The sequence below is a fragment of the Cantharellus anzutake genome (genome assembly GCF_015039405.1).
Source record: "Cantharellus anzutake strain C23 chromosome Unknown EI90scaffold_91, whole genome shotgun sequence".
NCBI classification, from domain to species: Eukaryota; Fungi; Basidiomycota; class Agaricomycetes; order Cantharellales; family Hydnaceae; genus Cantharellus; species Cantharellus anzutake.
In genome coordinates this window covers 78,071-95,754 of record NW_024067041.1, presented here as the reverse complement: position 1 = coordinate 95,754, position 17,684 = coordinate 78,071, and the positions used below count along the sequence as shown (strand labels likewise).

At 46.1% G+C, this 17,684-nt stretch overlaps 1 protein-coding gene across 1 annotated transcript; it reads left to right on the top strand.

The window, feature by feature from the left end:
• Positions 1 to 14,411: 14,411 nt before the first annotated feature.
• EI90DRAFT_3132665 (uncharacterized protein) lies at positions 14,412 to 14,855 on the top strand (the record flags this gene model as incomplete). Its single annotated transcript, XM_039064494.1, has 1 exon — positions 14,412 to 14,855. The coding sequence occupies one exon, from the start codon at positions 14,412 to 14,414 to the stop codon at positions 14,853 to 14,855; it is 444 nt and encodes a 147-aa protein (XP_038910015.1).
• Between the last annotated feature and the right edge of the window lie 2,829 nt (positions 14,856 to 17,684).

Sequence of the window (17,684 nt, the reverse complement as noted above, 5' to 3'; positions counted from 1 at the left end):
GCATTTGGCTGGGGCGTTGTTGGACCTGGGCCGAATTGGCTAAACCAGGGGTTGATCTGGCCAGGGAAGTTCCCTGGGGAGTATGCCTGGGGCTGCAGCAGCAAATGCTGCCCCTGGAATGGCGCTTGTTGCGCCATCGGTGCAGTTTGCACCGCGTATGGTTGGAAGCCTCTTTGGGGAGGCTGGGGGTGTGCGATGCCTGTTGGCAACGCGGATGGTTGATGGTTCGCAGCACTCATTTGTGCTGCGTGCGTCGTGTAATCCATGGCGCTTATCTGCGCCTGGTGTTGTTGTTGTTCCGGGGGGCCTTGCTCCCCGGGTTGTCGTATTTCGATATCCGGCGGTTTGTTTGGATCGAACCGAGGGTTGCCTCCCCAGAGAACGACATCTCGTCGTTATGTTACTCGTGGTGGTGGGAGGGGTCTTTGTTCTTGTGTGCGTGGGATTCGCCACGGTTGTGTGTTCTTTTGCACGTGAGCCTGTGGTTCACGTGGTCTAGGCGAGTTGCTTGCCTAGCCCATGTGATTTCTTGTACATGGTGTGGCTGTCCGGGCGAGTTACTCGCCCAGAACTTTCCCACGCTCTTGGCTGTGGGCCATCGTCCCTCGGCTTTACTTCTTCCGCCTCCGTTTTTGGGGGCGTAATAATGCCGAGAGTTCCCTGTCTTCTTTGATAGGGAGTTTTTCTGGTTCCCTTACATTTTGTAAGGTGAGGTACTTGTCCAGGTGGACGAGGTCATCGCAATTTCCTAGGGGTTCCCATGTGGTGTCCCCTAGTTCCCATTTAACCTTAAACCAGAGTTCGTTGTGAACCCACACGTGGTTTAGGATTTCGCGAACTACTGCTTCGCGATCAGGGTCTTCCCCGAAATCGTAGAATATGTTTACTTCCCTATTTGGGAAGGTTTCCTGGTCATTCGGCTCGTGAGGTGCTAGCTGGGATACATGGAATCTTGGGTGGATTCCGTGTTGTTCAAGTTGTGGTGGCAACTTGAGGACGTAGTTGGACGTTTCTGGAAATGTTTCCAGGATTTCATAAGGCCCTATGTATAGGGGCTTTAGTTTCCCTGCCCTGCCTTTGGGTAGGTTCAGCTTATCTGTGGATAAGTATGCGAGCTCGCCTTTTTTCAAAGGCGGGTCCGGGCGTCTTTTCTTATTCGCCTGGATTGTTTGAGCAGCGCGATTATGTATTATCGCGTCGTGTGCTGCCATGAGGTTTTCCTTCGCTTTTTGAGCAAAGTCGTTTATTCCCGGGTAGTCCGAGAGTGGTGCTGTTAGGCACATTTTTGGCATATGGCCGTAGATTAATTCGAACGGGGCAAATCCTGTCGATGTGTTCGAGCTCGCATTGATCGCGAATTCCGCCATCGACAGTTTCGCTGCCCAGTCGCGTTGGTCTGGTCTAACCATCGCGCGTAGTATTTGTACTACTTTTTGTATCATTCTTTCCGCTTGGCCGTCGCCTTGCGGGTGGAATGCAGTTGTGAATTTCAACTGTACACCGAGTATTCGGTGTAGTTCGCGCCAAAATTTTGACGTGAATTTCGAGTCTCGATCTGATATGATCGAGTGTGGTAGACCGTGGAGTCTTACAACTTCACGAAGAAATACGAATGCTAGTTCTAGTGCGTTCGTTGTTGTTTTTATTGGAATTAGGTGGACGTTGGACGTCAACCTACAGATGATTACCCAGAGGTAATCATATCCCAGGCTTGTTGGGAATGGACCTGTGAAGTCCATGGCTATTGATGACCATGGTGCCTCGGGGGTCGGGAGTGGGTGAAGCATTCCGGGATTTCTCCTGGTGCTTTTCTTGGTTGTTTGGCAAGTTCCGCAAGACCTGCAGAACTTGTGGGTGTCTTTTCTCATCGACTTCCACCAGAAGTGTCGACGGAGGGTTTCCACTGTTTTCTTGGATCCTAGATGTCCAAGTGTTTCGTGGATGCTCTCGAGGATTATTCCCCGAATGGACTTCCTTTCGTAGTTTCCTTTCGGGACTACTATCTGGGTCGTTCCTCCTTCTCCAAGTCAGGTTATCAGTCCGTCTTTTACGGAGAAGTTTTTGAAATTCCCCGGGTTCTCTAGGATTTCCCGGTGGATCTGGCTTTTCAAGTATCCAGATTTTATTGCCTCAATGAGGTCTTTTTCTTCGAATTGTTTTCGAAGGTTCTTTTCTGGAGTTATGATTTCTTCCAGATTTTGGGCGCTCCCCCTAGAGTTTCCTCTAGGTTATCGCTCCCCCCTAGAGCTTCCTCTAGGGTGTTTTTCGCGCGTATCGCTGCGAGTCTCTTTTTCTCTGAGTTTTTACTCAGGGTACTGCTTAGTAGCAGTTCTTCGTATTCCTCGATTCTGTCGGGAATGATATCTTCTGCATTTTTGTCCAGGTGGATGTCCGCCGACACATAATCGTCGAAATGCAGATCCTCGTCCGTTGACGAGTCGTAGTATCTTGAGAGTGCATCTGCCACTTTGTTTTTGTGGCCTTCCACGTATTTTATTTCGCAATTGAAGCTTGCGAAAAAGGCTTGCCATCTCAGGTGTCTTCCTGAGTTGTGGTTTTTCGCTTTGAAATATTCCAAAGCTTTGTGGTCCGTGATTACTGTGAATTCACGGCCTCCCATGAGGTCGTCTTGCCATCTCATGAGCGCTTCGAGGACACCCAGTGCCTCGAGCTCGTAGGCGAAGTACCTACGTTGTGTGTTGGTGAACTTTTTGGACATGAATGCGGCCGGGCGGCAAGTCTGCCACCTTTCGCCTTGTCCAATTAATGCACCCATGCCCGCTGGGCATGCGTCTGTTATGACCCAGACGTGGAGTTTGGTCCTCTCTTCTTCTGAGAGGCTTTCCGGTGGGTTCCACTGGACGGGCTTCAGGATCGGAGCCCTACATGCTAGACGTTTGATTTCGTCGAAGCATTTCTGGTGGAGTGGTGTCCACCTGAATGTCTGCTTGTTTGAGCAGATTGTTTGCAGTGGTCCTGTGTAACCGCTGACGTTTGGCATGAATATCGATAGATATTCTACCATTCCCAGGAATCTTAGGACTCCTGTGTGGTCTGCTGGCTCTCGCCAGTTGCGGATTTTTTCCATTTTATCCGCTTGAGCGTGGATGCCCTGTTCGTCCACTCGGCTTCCTAGAACGTCTAGGATTGGGGCAAATGGCTGGAATTTTTTCCGGCTTATGTAGAATTTCGCCCCTTTTAGGCGAGTGAATAACCACAATAGTGCTTTATTGTGGTTTTCCACCGAGCTTGTGCTGGTGAATATATCGTCGAACCAGACGTGTAGGCGTCTGCCTACTTCTCCTCGTAGTTCCCAGGTCAGTGCGCGCTGGAAGGTGCAGGGAGCGTTGCAGTCTCCTTGCTGCATCGTGTTCGAGTTGTACGTCCCGTGGGGCGTGGAGAATGTCGTCCTATGGACGTCATCTGGATCCACGCGTATTTGTTCGTACGCGTCCGACATATCGATCTTTGATCGGTATGTTGCTCTGGCAACTGATTCCTGGATCAGTCGCATGTCTGGCATTGGTGTGACGTCGAGGATCGTGTTTGAGTTACGGTTCCTCGCGTCTATTACCGTGCGCAAAGATCCATCTGCTTTGCGGATGCACAGTAGCGGGCATGCTCGCTCGCTGTTCACGGGATACCACCATCCTGCTTTTACATAGCGATCTATTTTGGTCGCTAGTGCTTCCTGCAGTGCTGCGGGACATCTCGGGGTGTTTTCCCAAAATTTCTTGTTCGGATCCTTCAACGGGATTCGATGGTTCACTTCCCTCAGGGGAGGCATTTCTAATGGCGCTGGCGCCATTACGGTTTCAAATTTTTCTCTCCACCACTCCCTGAGTATTTCGAACTCGGGGTTGTTCATGGAGAGACCTTCCAGGTGTGGTACGTCTGGAAGTTCTAGTCCTTCCGGACTAGGATTGGGCCAACCTTCAGGGTATTTTCTTGTGATTACCCTGAGGTGTGTTTCAGTCCCGCCTCCCTGTCAGGGGGGCTTCTTTTTTGGTTGTTCTCGGGCTCTTGCTCGAGTTTTCCCTCCGTGTGATCTCGTCACACGGTCTTCGCTTATTCCAAGGGTGTCTATGTTGCCCTTGTTCGCCGTTCTCACTTTGTGGGACCGGAAGTCTAAGCTTACCTGGTTTTTGTTTAACCAGGGGGCGCCGAAGATGGTGTCGTACCTGTCGATGTTAATTACATCGAAGTAGTGTTTTTCTACGTGGCCGTTGATCTCAACGTCCACGTTAGTTCCGAACAGGATCTGTGATCTTGTTCCTTTCGTCCCCATTTGGAGGACGACTGGGTTCTCCAGTTGAAGGATTGGGATGTGGACCGCACGGACAAAGTCCGGCGATAAAGCGTCCATTTCGGCTCCACTATCGAATAGCGCATAGGCTTTTATGCCTGCTATTTTTATGTGAGCCGTTAACGTTCTCTTTGTTGAGAGCGGTCTGTTTACGGGGTATTTTCCCGCGTCTTTTGAGATGCGGAATTTCGCATCGAATAAAGGGGACTGGGTTTCGATGGACTTTTGGTCCTTCTTCCCTTTGTCCTTGTTTTCCTTGGGTACTTTGGTGTATTTCCCCAAGGCATCTTTTCTTGGTGCTTCCACCAAGGCTTCGGTGACTTTTTCGTCTGCCGTGTTTTCTAACTGGTGTGCTACAGCCAGTTTGATTTTATAATTTATGTCATCGTGGTCGACGACTGACATTGGGCCCATTCTTATGGTCCCAACGTTGACTTCCTCACCCTCTGAGTCAGGTGAGTATTGAGGTCCTTCGTATGGGTCCTCCACTTCGAAGCTTGATGCTTCGGAGTTACCAGAGTTGTTCTCTGGTTTCTCATCTGATGAGCTTTTTGACTCTTTATCTGTTGAGTTCGCGATTTCCATGGCAGCTATACGCCTTGGTTTTTCATCGCTCGTTATATTGTGTCTTGGGCAATCTTTCGTTTGCCCTATTTTGCCGCATTTGCCGCAAATTGGAACTGACTTTTGGTCAGTTTTCCTCGAGTTTTTCGAGGATGTATCCTCTTTCCATCTGGGTTTCAGCTCTTCCGCTTTCTTTCCTGACGGGAGGGCTTTGCTGCGGCTCGTTGTTGCCGTGGTGGTTGTTCGGGTATAGTACCCTGATTTGTAGGCTGAAGACATCTTCAGCCCGTCAATTATCTCGTCTACACGAGATATTGCTTTTAACATCTCCTCGTTTGAGGAGAAGTCTGCTCTGATTCTATCATGAGCAATCATTTCCCTCTTCCATTCGAGGGGAATGTAGTTTAAGAACCTGGCGTTAAAGGACGCCTGGTCTGGCGGCGTCACCATTTGGGACGCTGCTTTTGACAGTTCTAAGTAGAACTGTTTTAGGCCTTTTTCCGCTTCGTATTTGACGTTGCGGTATTTCTTTGTCGCGTTCAACGCGGCAGAGGCTTTGATGAAGGTTCTCATCAATATGTTGAGAACCTCGAGGAACATGCCCTCGTCTCCTCTGAGGAGAGTTTCGTCTCGGAGTCTAATTCCGAGGTCAAATGCGGGTCCCCCTAATCCACGAATCAAGCAGTCCAGGTGGACTTCGTCGAATTGGGGACCTTTGCATCCTCGCGAGGCGAGGAATCCCAGTAGTTCTGTGAACCACTGCCAGAACGATTCCATGTCGTTCTCCCCTGACCATTTCTTGTCAGGGAATGCCGGCCCATTCTTTAGGGCTTCTGGCTTCACTCCTTCTGGGTAGGGAGTGAGTATTCTCACTTCGGCCATTCTTATGGCCTTTTCGTACCATTTCTCCAGGTACTCTTCTTGCTCCCCTGCCTTCGCGGGGTCGCTGTCCAATGGAGATCTCTCCTTTGGGGGGGTTTTTGCTGGGGGGAATCTTTCTCGCAGCATTTCTTTGGTTTCAGGCGAATTCGCCTGAAGTTGTATTTGTATTCTCTCATTGTTTTGAGAGGGTATGAATGCGTTACCTCTCTGTTCGAGAGGTCCGTCATAATTGGATGTTTGGCCGAACCTTTGGTACGTGCCAATTCTCCTTCTGATCTCTGAACGATGTCTTCTCTCGGCATCGTCTTCTCCTATCCTTGGGAGAAGGATCTCCTTAGCGTCTCTGTCGAGTCGCTGGTGATATTCCAGTGTGCTTTCACTGGTGGTTCTTTTCGTGAATTTTTCACGAGTTCTATTTATGTCCTGGACCGTGGTCCAGGGGTGTTTATTTGTTTCCTCACTTTTTTGTGAGGAGTTTATTTCCTTCAGCAAATCTGTTTGTTCGCTGATTTTTTCTGTCAACGCGTCGATTGCGTTGGCCATTCTTTCTAGAGTTATCTCTAGACGAGCCGTGCTATTATGGTTCGTTTCCTCGATCTTTTTCTGGATCGAGTTTATTGCGTTTATTATGCGCGATTCCTGGTTTTCCAGGAGGAAGTTTGGTTGGGCGAGCAGTGACTCTCCCCAGTTGACATTTCCGCTTCTGAGAGTTCCAGAATGGGTTCTTGGAGTGAACACTCCACGCTCGCTTTGTTTTGGCGAGGCCGTTGCGGAGGGTGCTTCCCTTTCATAGAGGGGTCTGTTCGCTGGTTTCTCCTTATTTTTACGTAAGGCTTCCTCAGCGAACTCCCTCATTTCAGTTCGCCTCCTCCTCATTATCTCGGAGACCTCCTCCGAAGTTGGCGACCTTGCCTTGTCTGGCATGGTGCGTGGGGGTGTAAACAGCAGAGGCTCTTTTGGAGCTTCCGCGCTCTGAGAGATCCTGCTCTCAGGACGTATTTTCGCGCCTTCTCGGGCTTTCAGCCTGAGAAGAAGTTGATCTTCACTTTCCGTCCTCCATTCGGACGGAACCTGGAACAAGTCCAGTAGTTTTTCGGATAGCCGACGCGGGGTTTCTTCCCTTTGTTTCCCTTTGTCTGCCTTTAGGGCTTGACTTGGGGACGTGATTGGGAACTCTAGGGGATAGTGGGGCCCTGGGGTTTCCTGCGGCTCTATCCGATCAGCTTTTTGGGCTGATCGTTCGGCGCTTACGTGTTTTTCGCGCAAGTCGATTACCTCGTGAGGAGATAAGGGATCTTCCCCAGCTTGGGTTAGATCGGTTTGTTGTGGAGTTCTGGGGGTATTTTGCCCCGCACTTACTCCACGTAAGTTTCTAAAGTCTTCAGGGACCAGCCCTGAAGTGGTTGCTTTTCCCGGATCGCGTTGATCCTCGTCGTCATCTGACGACGGCTTTTGGTTTGAATCTCCCATGATGGGAGATTGCGGTTTCTTAATAAACCGCTCGCTTCTTTTTAACGTCGCTGCAGATGCGACCTTGCCCTTGCGGGCGTGTTTAGGCGCCATAAGCGCTTCCGAATCAGATGTTGAGATTTTGTAGTTGTGGGTTGTGTTGTAAAACACACCTCATGCACTTAAAAAAGTGTGAGGTCTTGGGGGTTGCTCAGCACACAAAGCCGTAAGTGATACAAGATGATGTATTTTACGGTGGTGTGTAAGCGGTTACCCGGAGGTTCCCGCTTGTCCACGTGACTATATCTATCTAGTTTACATGTGACTCGGGGTTCGGGGCTATTGCCCTGACACGGTGGTGGCGGCGGCAGCGTGCCCTGACATATATGTACATAGCAATTGAAATGGACCAGAGATTTTCCCCCTCCCGCTACTTTTGAAGTCCGTGTACTTGGGTGCTGTGAGTGGCCACACAATTGGTAAAGGGCTATCATGACCTTTAGGAAAATCCACCATGGAAAGAAGATAAGCAAGAGTTACCAGAGTTATATATATTTCCCCGAAATCCCCCCCCTCCTGTTGATTATACGGACCTGTTCTTACTGCAACACCCCTTTCAGCCCCCTTTCTCTTTCTTCCCTAGCTTTTGGGGAGTGAGTTGGAGTGCTACCTTCCGTTTTCTGGAGACTGTAGCAGATTCCTGCTTGCACCGCCATTGAAGGAGAGAACGAAGGAAGGTCAGTTGGGAGGTTCAAACGAGACCACCACCAAGCTGTTCCCTGGTTCTTTAGTTAGGATGGGGAAGTGTACTACTAGATTTTGTTGTAATTATACTACCAATCCGAGTGTTTTGGCTAATTCTATTGTATGGGTTAGTTTAAAAGTTTCTGAGAATTGACTTACAGATAAACAAAGCCCTGCGGAGCTGTTCCTCTATTGTAATTTCTCAGTTTGCCTGGGTGTAAATCTGTGTAGGATCATTTAATTTAGATTTTTAACTTAAATCAAATCTTCTACTTGGTGAATTTTCAAAGATTCTACTCAGTTAATGGGTTTAGATTGTGTCTGAAGTGTGCCTTGACCTTGTCTTATTTTTGTCTTATTTTTATTGCTTGTTTTAACAGTAGCAAATTAACTGTTTTGTGTTTACACTTTGAAATCTGGAGTGTTAACCAGCTCTCCTGTTGAAATATTTACTTAATATTTCTCTCCCTAATTGCTGCCTTTTACTACAGTGGCAATCTTAACTGTATATCACTTTTTTGCACTGGAGTGACAACCAGAAATGCTTGAGAAAAATAATACTCTATTTTCTTACTTCTCTGAGGGGGGGGGGGGGGAAAGTCACAGAAAGGGTCTCCCTTTTATACTCCTTGGGCTGCCTTCCTTTTTCACGCTCTACCTCATATTTACAGGATTTATTTACAGTGGATTTTCCTCAAACTGAATAAAAAATGAATTTTTCATGCTACAGCTCTACTGCACTCTGCTGTGCTGAACTGCGGCTCTACTGTGGTCAGACTGCGCCTAGAATCCTTATTGTCCTTCCTCACCTAAGCTATTTTAATGGTTCAATTAGAACTTGACTTTTCCGCAGTTTTCTATTTCAAATTCCTCATATTTACCATTAAGTTCACTATGACTCGGTCATAGTGAATTCAAACCTCGCATTACTATGCATATGGCTGCACTGAGACCTTCAGCTGATTTATTCTATTTTTATCCAGTAACATTTAGTTGAAATGAGACTTGAAATGATAAATGAGTGAATTATTCAGGTTTAGAACTGAAAGAAAAAGTTGCTAGTAGTAAAGAATTGTTCAAACGAATGTGTTATAACTCTCCGCTTTATTAGAATATCATTCCCTAAAATTCCCGCCATGGTCCGTCGTAGTTTAGTGGTTTTCATGGATTTCATCCTTCTCCCCTGATTCCTCTTTGTATTATTGCATCCTAGTCCTTTGTATGTATTGTTCGTTGTTATAATAGGTCGTCCTCGAAGATATCATATTTTTATGTATTTTATTTGGGGCTCTGGACCTCTAGAAGCTGTCTTCCCATGTGTTTTCAGGTTTCTAACTTCCGGTCCTTGTATCTCATTCATTTCTGAATGGTTTTTCACTTTCTCGGTATCATAAATTTTCATTTATTCCCACCTTTCCAATGGTACTAAAGTTGTATCCTATTTCTTGGTATTCGTCAAGTTAGCAAAAGTTTGCATGCGCATTCGGTAATCACGTGCATCGTTCCCATAGTTGTTCGTATGCAGGCACCGTTTCTGTTTAATTGTTTGGGATTTATGGTATGCGCAGGTGTTTGTATCCTTCATATGGGCTTCCGTGATTTATTTCAGATTTTTCCCTCATGATCTAAGGTTGTTTTGTACTTTCCGTGCTTTGTTTTGACTGGGGTCTTCCTTCTTTGGACAGAAATTGGTCTTTGCAATCTGCTGGAGTGCGGATCTCAGTTCCGATGGCCAGTTCCATTCGCATCGCCACCCTCATGTGTCTTTAAGCATGATGTGGATTCCTATATTCCCGTTGTTGGTGTAACTTCACAACGGCTGGACCGTTTGGGCTGAAACTTTGCATAACTATAGTTTCCTATTTTTCATAATTTCCATGTAAATTTCGTTGTGTGTTTTAAATATGGATCCTTTGTGAACGTCGTTTTTTTCCCTGAGCCATGACTTTGATGTCGCTCATCCCATTATTGAATATCTCATTGATGTGTGAACCTCTTATTATGAAAATTGGGGTGGATTAAGATTAGATCCCTTCCTTTCTAATGGGCTATCAAGCTCGTCTTGGTCGTTACTGCTTGTTCTTCATGCTTGCCTTTTAGACGTTGTCCTTGTCTCCGTTGTTTATGGGTAGTTTTCCCTGTGATTACTTTCATTGGGTTCGTTAGGGAGACATCTACATTTCCTATTATAAACACGACTTTGAATTTTGCATTGGTTCCTAAGGAATCCTTGTTCCATGGTACTTCCATCCTCAGCTACGTGTGCAGGTGTGGGAAAGTAGTTTCCGTGGAGGTTCTCTGGTTGTTTTTATAGTCAAATCTTGGTCGATTGTCATGATTCCTTGTTTAATATTTGCTATAAATTCAACCGAGAATTCCGTCTTGTTGATGCTAAGCTTGAAGTATTTTTAATAATTTTCTTTCTTCCAATTTATCGTATGTAGTCGTAATAATTCGTAAAAATTCATTAAAATTCAGGTTCTTCTATTTTCTCATATCTACTTGTCATATGGGGTTTTTGTGATTTATCTGGCATATTTCCATAATGAGTTTCCATAGGGTGACCGTTATTTCTCCTACACCATGCTCTGCCTGGACCATGCATACGATTCAATTAAGGTGATCTCTGCATCTGTTAGAACTTGCGGATTCAGACGACTCCGGAGCGGAATCGGAGACTTAGTGTGGAAGGACCTTGGCCTCAGCGACTCATGCGGAGTGCTGTGCCATTGCTGGTTGTCCTGGGGGTCCCTAATTTCGGATCTAGCAGAGGGAAAGTCTCTTGGGGGGAATTCAGGTCGATTTCGGACTGAGGTTACAAGTTACTAGGTACATTGTATATAAGGAGGGGTCCGGAATCAAAAGGAACAAGGGTAGGACAAAAGGAGACAAAGGGAGATGGAAAGAGGAACAACACCGAGGGTCAAGTGTTTGACTCAATGGTGTTTCCCAAAGGAGGAATGAAGGGCCAAGGCCCAAGGAGGATGGAAGGAGGATGGGAGTCGGGAATGGCTAGCTGACTGAATAGAAGGAAGCAGCAGCCCAAATAGGAATGAGGGAGAATAGCGGAATTTAAATGGACAATGCAATAGTTGCAAGGTCCGGAGTAAGTCCGGAAAGTCCGAACTCGGAAGTTAAACTCCGGAATATTGGCAAAGGCAATTAAATGGAATGAGCTAACCAATACAATGGGTATAAGCAGATGTTATGGAAATGGGAAATTCCCATTTCTAGCCTCTTATGGCCTCTGTACGTTATTGTAAACACCACTGTTACAGCATCTGTTACATTAATTGTAACATCTTCTCAATGTCACGGCCCCCTCCTGCACCCGGACGCTATAGAAATGGGCCAATTAGGCCCCATTTTTATAACAGCGGAGGCGGGGTCAAAGTCCGAGGTCGGAGCTGAGACCGGAGGTTCCGGAAACAGAGACACAAACGGGATTCCGGAGCAGAGGTCCGGAGTCGGGAGCATAGGTGTTGCATGCTCATCTGGAAGGTGTCGAGGTTGGGGTCGGACCCGGAATGTTCCGGAGTCGGACCGAAGGTGGTGTCGGAGCCGGAGGTGGGATAACCTCTTGGAAGTCGGCAAGGAGAAGGTGACAGAAGGGAAGTAGGGCTCCGGAGTCAGTTTCAGAGTTCCAGGAGCCCAGAGCAGAGGTCGGGATTGTATGGATATGACAGAACATGTCAACTCAGAAGAGGGGGCAACGCTCAACCTTCCATGCGAGCTATTCGCCGGCTCCAAAAACAGAAAGGTTGACATTGTCTACAGCGACGAAATCAACGCCATCCTTGGATAAGGATGGGAAACCATGTTGTTATAAATGTGGGAAAGTAAGGTATCAACGTGATTGCCTAAATCATGACAAGCCCAAACCGTGCATGTACAACATAGCCATCAAATCTGACAAGCGAGACCTACAGGACTCGGAGCCTGTAGAAGAACTGGAAGGTGTTGAAGATCCTGCAGAGGTGCAGGACTATACTTGCCCTGGGCTTCACAGGGAATGAGTTGGTGTGCATTAGGAAATAGGTAATTACACCTGCCTTCACAGGGAATGAGTTGAGAAGAAGGGTAACCTTCTCAACCCCCTGTGAGGCTGCTACAAAAGGAGCCTGGGAACTGTGCAGTTGTCGGGTCTTTCCCGAGTTTCCATATTAGGTACCATGGGAAGATTCTGGGCAAGCTGCTTGCCCAGAACGTTCCCACAGTTGTGGCTGTGCTGGTTTCTGGGCAAGTTGCTCACCCAGAACATTCCCACGGGTTCACCTACCTGTACCATTGCAGAACAGTGGGGGGGAAAAATGGGGGAAAATGGGGAAAGGGTGTCTGAGGGTGTGTGGGGTCGAGGGTTGTGCCCTGACACCAACTTATATTGGTCCTTACAAAATACTGGAGGTATTTGAGGACTCATCAAACTATGTCCTCAAGCTTCCCCCAGTGTTGATGCAAAGAAATATCTTTGCAAAGTTCCACATTTCATGGCTTGCACCTCATGAGCTGAATGACTCTGTGTTATTCCCTGGGCATGCCATAGAAGTATTTTACGATTTTGGCGACAACCCAGAATGGGAATACCAGGTTAAGGAAATTGTTGACCATCAGTGGGATGACAATAAGTCTTTATGGTTCCATGTCCGATGGGGACTTGGTGACCTTACTTGGGAACCCTTGGCCAATGCAAACGATCTAGTTGCATTGGATGACTACCTAATAGTACAAGGGGTAGAGAACATCGAGGAACTGAACCGTCAACAACGGGATCAGATGCCGGACAATAGATCTAGCAGGCCATCACAACTGCAGCGTGAATGTTGTAGGAGGGCACAGCAAGTACCACACAAACAAGGCCAGAACCACGTTTTTCGAGGCTCCAACGAGCACCCTCAAGCCTCCGACACATTCACAATGCCCACGGCACATTTCCCCATTTTTTCCAATTTTTTCCATGCTTTTTTTCTCAAGACTCATATTGCCACTTCCCCAAAATTCACGAATATCCACCATTTCCCCCATATCTCCACCAATTCTCCACCAATTCACACGATTTTGAGCTTGAAGGACAGCGACGGATCAGGAGAAGAGGATGGAAGGACGGGACGGGAGTTAGGATGACGGATATGCGGTGGAGAAGCGAGATTGATGGCTGATATTGACCTTATGGGCCTCAATTATTGATTTTATTGTTACCTTGTGGACATTTTTTTTGCCTTATTGTTTCTTAGCCGAGCTCTCAACATTCTTCCTGTTTCCATCGCCACCATCCATCGGCTATTTTACTTGTTTTTTTGTTCTGATTTCTCTTTTTTCTATATATACACCCAGTTTGCGTTGTACTTACAGTTGTTGGACCCCTCATCTGTGCTACAAAGACTGTGGTGTTGAGCGACCCTCCCATACGTTTAAAGAGCTTAGTCTGACTCCCTGACAACTGTCCAAGAAGGACCAGGGTGAGTTCTGAGTTTTAAAAGAATTTATTAGTATCGTGCACTTGCACCGGGACTGTGTGCGGCCATACCGGTAGTAAGATTTCCTTTGCCCCCTTTTTCTTTTCTTGTTTGCTGCTGGGTTACATCCCTAGCACGCTTACAACGTCGCCTACCGGTCCGATACCAATGGATATCAATGCCTTATCACAGCCAACTATGGCATTGAAGCCATGAGTTGCCTAAACCAGCAGGTCCGGAAAAATCCGATGAACATTGGATAAATGCGACAAAAGCGGGATCAAATGAACTCAACTGAATCCCCCCTCACCAATTCTTCCCTTGACCTTTCCCTCATCAAGGAAGCTGTAAGGAATGGATAGAGGATGGATGATGCGCACTTTGCACGCTTTCCTTTTATTCTTTATACTATAATAATCTTCGGACTAAACAATGTATAACAACTGTATATACATATATAGTGTCTGGGGTTGGGAAAAGGGGCTCAGCTCTTCTCCTCCCCCCCTGTTGAATACTAGCTCCATACAGTCTATGTTATCGACAGCCTGAGGATTGAGGAGTCACCAAGGCCAGCACCCCAACCAGCCTTACAGAAGCCCTTGTAGACTCCAGCCCAAATTCCTCATACGCCGTTGGGTATGTATATACTATTTCACACCGACTCCCATTTTTGGGTGGAAGCGCGCATTGAATTTGCATGGTCCAGGCTGAGGGCTCAGCGTTACATGCGTGCATGCATCACTACACAAGATGGCTTGTATTCGAGTGTGCAATGTTGCCTTTGGACTTGGTCCACTCCATCTCTACGGAGTAGCTTAAACGCTTACGCTGTTTATCAGGTCCAAGGAAGGTGCATGGTTATTTCCATGCTAGGGAGAGGTCCACGTTGTCTTACTAATACCTGTTACATCCACTAAGGCGAATCGACACATATATGATATGAGAGCAGCCAGGCGGCCTTCTCCCAAACTCCTTAAACGCACATTGTTCTGATCGCTAGCCACACTGACACCATGCCCAGTGATCCTAAATCTCATCACTTTCCCCCCTGGCTCAAGAAGACGCGGCACCCTTCTGAGCTTTCTGTCAATCGGTTGCAGGTCTCAACACCCCCTTCCTCCAACAACCAGATCATCGGGCCCACCACTGCATATGACAGAAGGAATGACAAAGACCAGGGAAGCCCCGCAGGACTGCATTCTGGCACCCTTACTGCTACAGCGCCTGCTCTTCTACTTCCTGGTGACTTACAGGATGATACCACAGAGCAACGGACATTGTCATATCCATACAATCCTGACCTCCGCTCCGGGCTCCCGGAACTCCGAACTCCGACTTCCGGAGTCCTACTTCCCTTCCGTTGTAGGAGAAATAACGGCCACACTATGGAAACCCATTATGGAAATATGCCAGATAAATCACAAAACCTCATACGACAAGTAGATATGAGAACATAGAAGGACCTGAATTTTAACGAATTTTACGAATTTTTACGAATTATTATGACTATACACGATAAATCAAAAGAAAGAAAAATAACAAAAATACTTCAAGCTTACCATCAACGAGACGGAATTCTCGGGGGAATTTATAGCAAATATTAAACCAAGAATTAGGACAATCGACCAAGATTTGACTATAAAAATAATCAGAGAACCTCCACGGAAACTACTTTCCCACGTCCGCACATGTAGCAAGGATGGAAGTACCACGGAACAAAGATTCCTCAGGAACTAATGCAAAAGTCAAAGTCGTGTTTATAATAGGAAATGTAGATGTCACCCAAACGGAACCAATGAGAGTAATTACAGGGGAAACTACCCATAAACGACGGAGATATGACTAAAACTCCTGCAAAACGAGGACAATGTCTAAAAAGCAAGCGCGAAGATTAACTAGTAACGACCGAGACAAGCTTGATAGCCCATTAGAAAGAAAAGGATCTACTCTTAATCCTCCCAAATTTTCATAATAAAAGGATCATGCGTTAATGAGAAATCCAATAACGGGAATAGCGACATCAAAAGTCCGAGCTCAGGGACAAGACGATGATTGCGTAGGATCCATAATTAAAACATACAACGAAATTTACACGGAAATTATGAAAAATAGGAAACTATAGTTATGCAAATTCTCAGCCCAAACGGTCCAGCCGTTGTGAAGTTATACCCATGACGGGAATATAGGAATCCGCATCATGTGTAATGACACGTGAGGGTGGCGATGCGCAGGGAACCGGCCGTCGGAACCGAGATCCGCACTTCGGCAGATCGCGAAGACCAATTTCCGTCCAAATAAGGAAGAGCCCGGTCAAAACAAAGCACGAAAAGTGCAAAACAACCTTAGATCATGAGGGAAAAATCTGAAATAAATCACAGAAGCCCATATGAAAGAAATAAACACCCGCGCATATCATAAATCCCGAACAACTAAACGAAAACGGCTCCCGCATACGAACAACTATGGGAACGACGCACGTGATTACCGAATGTGCGCGCGAAACTTTGCTAACTCAACGAATACAGGGAAATAGGACACAACCTTAGTACCATTGGAAAGGTGGGAATAAATGAAAATTTATGATACCAAGAACGTGAGAAAACATCCATAAATGAATGAGATACAAGGACATGAAGTTAGAAACCTGAAAACACACGGGAAGACAGCTTCAAGAGGTCTAGAGCCCTAAATAAAATACATAAAAATATGATATCTTCGAGGACGACCTACTATAACAACGAACAATACATATGGAGGATTAGGATGTGATAATACAAAGGGGAATCAGGGAATATGAACGAAATTCACGAAAACTACTAAACTAAGACGGACCATGGCGGGAATTTTAGGGAACGATGTTCTAATGAAGTAGAGAGCTATAACACATTCGTTTGAGTAATTCTTGATTACTAGCAACTTTTTCTTTCAGTTTCAAACCTGAATAATTCACTCATTTACCATTTCAGTCTCATTTTAACTAAATGTCACTAAATAAAAATGGAATAAATCAGCTGAAGGTCTCAGCACAGCCGTACGCATAGTAATGCGAAGTTTGAATTCAGAGTCATCGAGTCATAGCAAATTTAATGGTATATATGGGGAATTTGAAATAGGGAACTGCGGCAAATGCGGCGCAGACAAATTCCAATTAACCATTAAAATAGCTTAGGCGAGGAAGGACAATAAGGATTCCAGGCGCAGTCTGACCGCAGTAGAGCCGCAGTTCAGCGCAGCAAAGCGCAGTGGAACTATAGCGTGAAAATTTCACTTTTTATTCAGTTTGAGAAAAATACACTGTAAATAAATCCTGTAAATAGAAGGTAGAGCGTGAAAAAGGAAGGCGACCCAAGGAGTATAAAAGGGAGACCCTTTCTGCGACTTTTCGCCCCCCTCAGAGAAGTAAGAAAATAGAGTATTATTTTTCTCAAGCATTTCTGGTTGTCACTCCAGTGCGAAAAAGTGAACATTGCCACTGTAGTAAAAGGCAGCAATTAAGGAGAGAAATATTAAGTAGATATTTCAACAGGAGAGCTGGTTAACACTCCAGATTTCAAAGTGTAAACACAAAACAGTTATTTTGCTACTGTTAAAACAAGCGATAAAATAAAGACAAAAATAAAACGAACTCAAGGGACACTCCAGACACCATCCAAATTCATTAACTGAATAGAATCTTTGAAACTTCACCAAGTAGAAGATTAAATTCAAGTTTAAATCCAAATTAAACAACGCTACACAGAATTACACCTAGACAAATTAATAAATTTCAATAAAGAAACAGCTCTGCAGGGCTCGGTTTATCTGTAAGTCAATTCCCAGGAACTTTAAAACTAACCCATAAAAATAGAATTAGCCAAAACACTCGGATTGGTACTTTATTTACAATAAATAACACTAGTACACTTCCCCATCCTAACTAAAGAACCAGGGAACAGCTTGGTGGTGGTCTCGTTTGAACCTCCCAACTGACCTTCCTTCGTTCTCTCCTTCACCGTCACCTCCTCCTTGCCGACTCCCAAGAGGTTATCCCACCTCCGGCTCGGACACCACCTTCGGTCCGACTCCGGAACATTCCGGGTCCAACCCCAACCTCGACACCTTCCAGACGAGTATGCAAAACCTATGCTCCCGACTCCGGACCTCCGCTCCGGTATCCCATTCACGTCTCGTCTCCGGAACCTCCGGTCTTAGCTCCGACCTCGGACTTTGACTCCACCTCCGCTTATACCCATTGTATTGGTTAGCTCATTCCATTTAATTATGTTTGCCAATATTCCGGAGTTTAA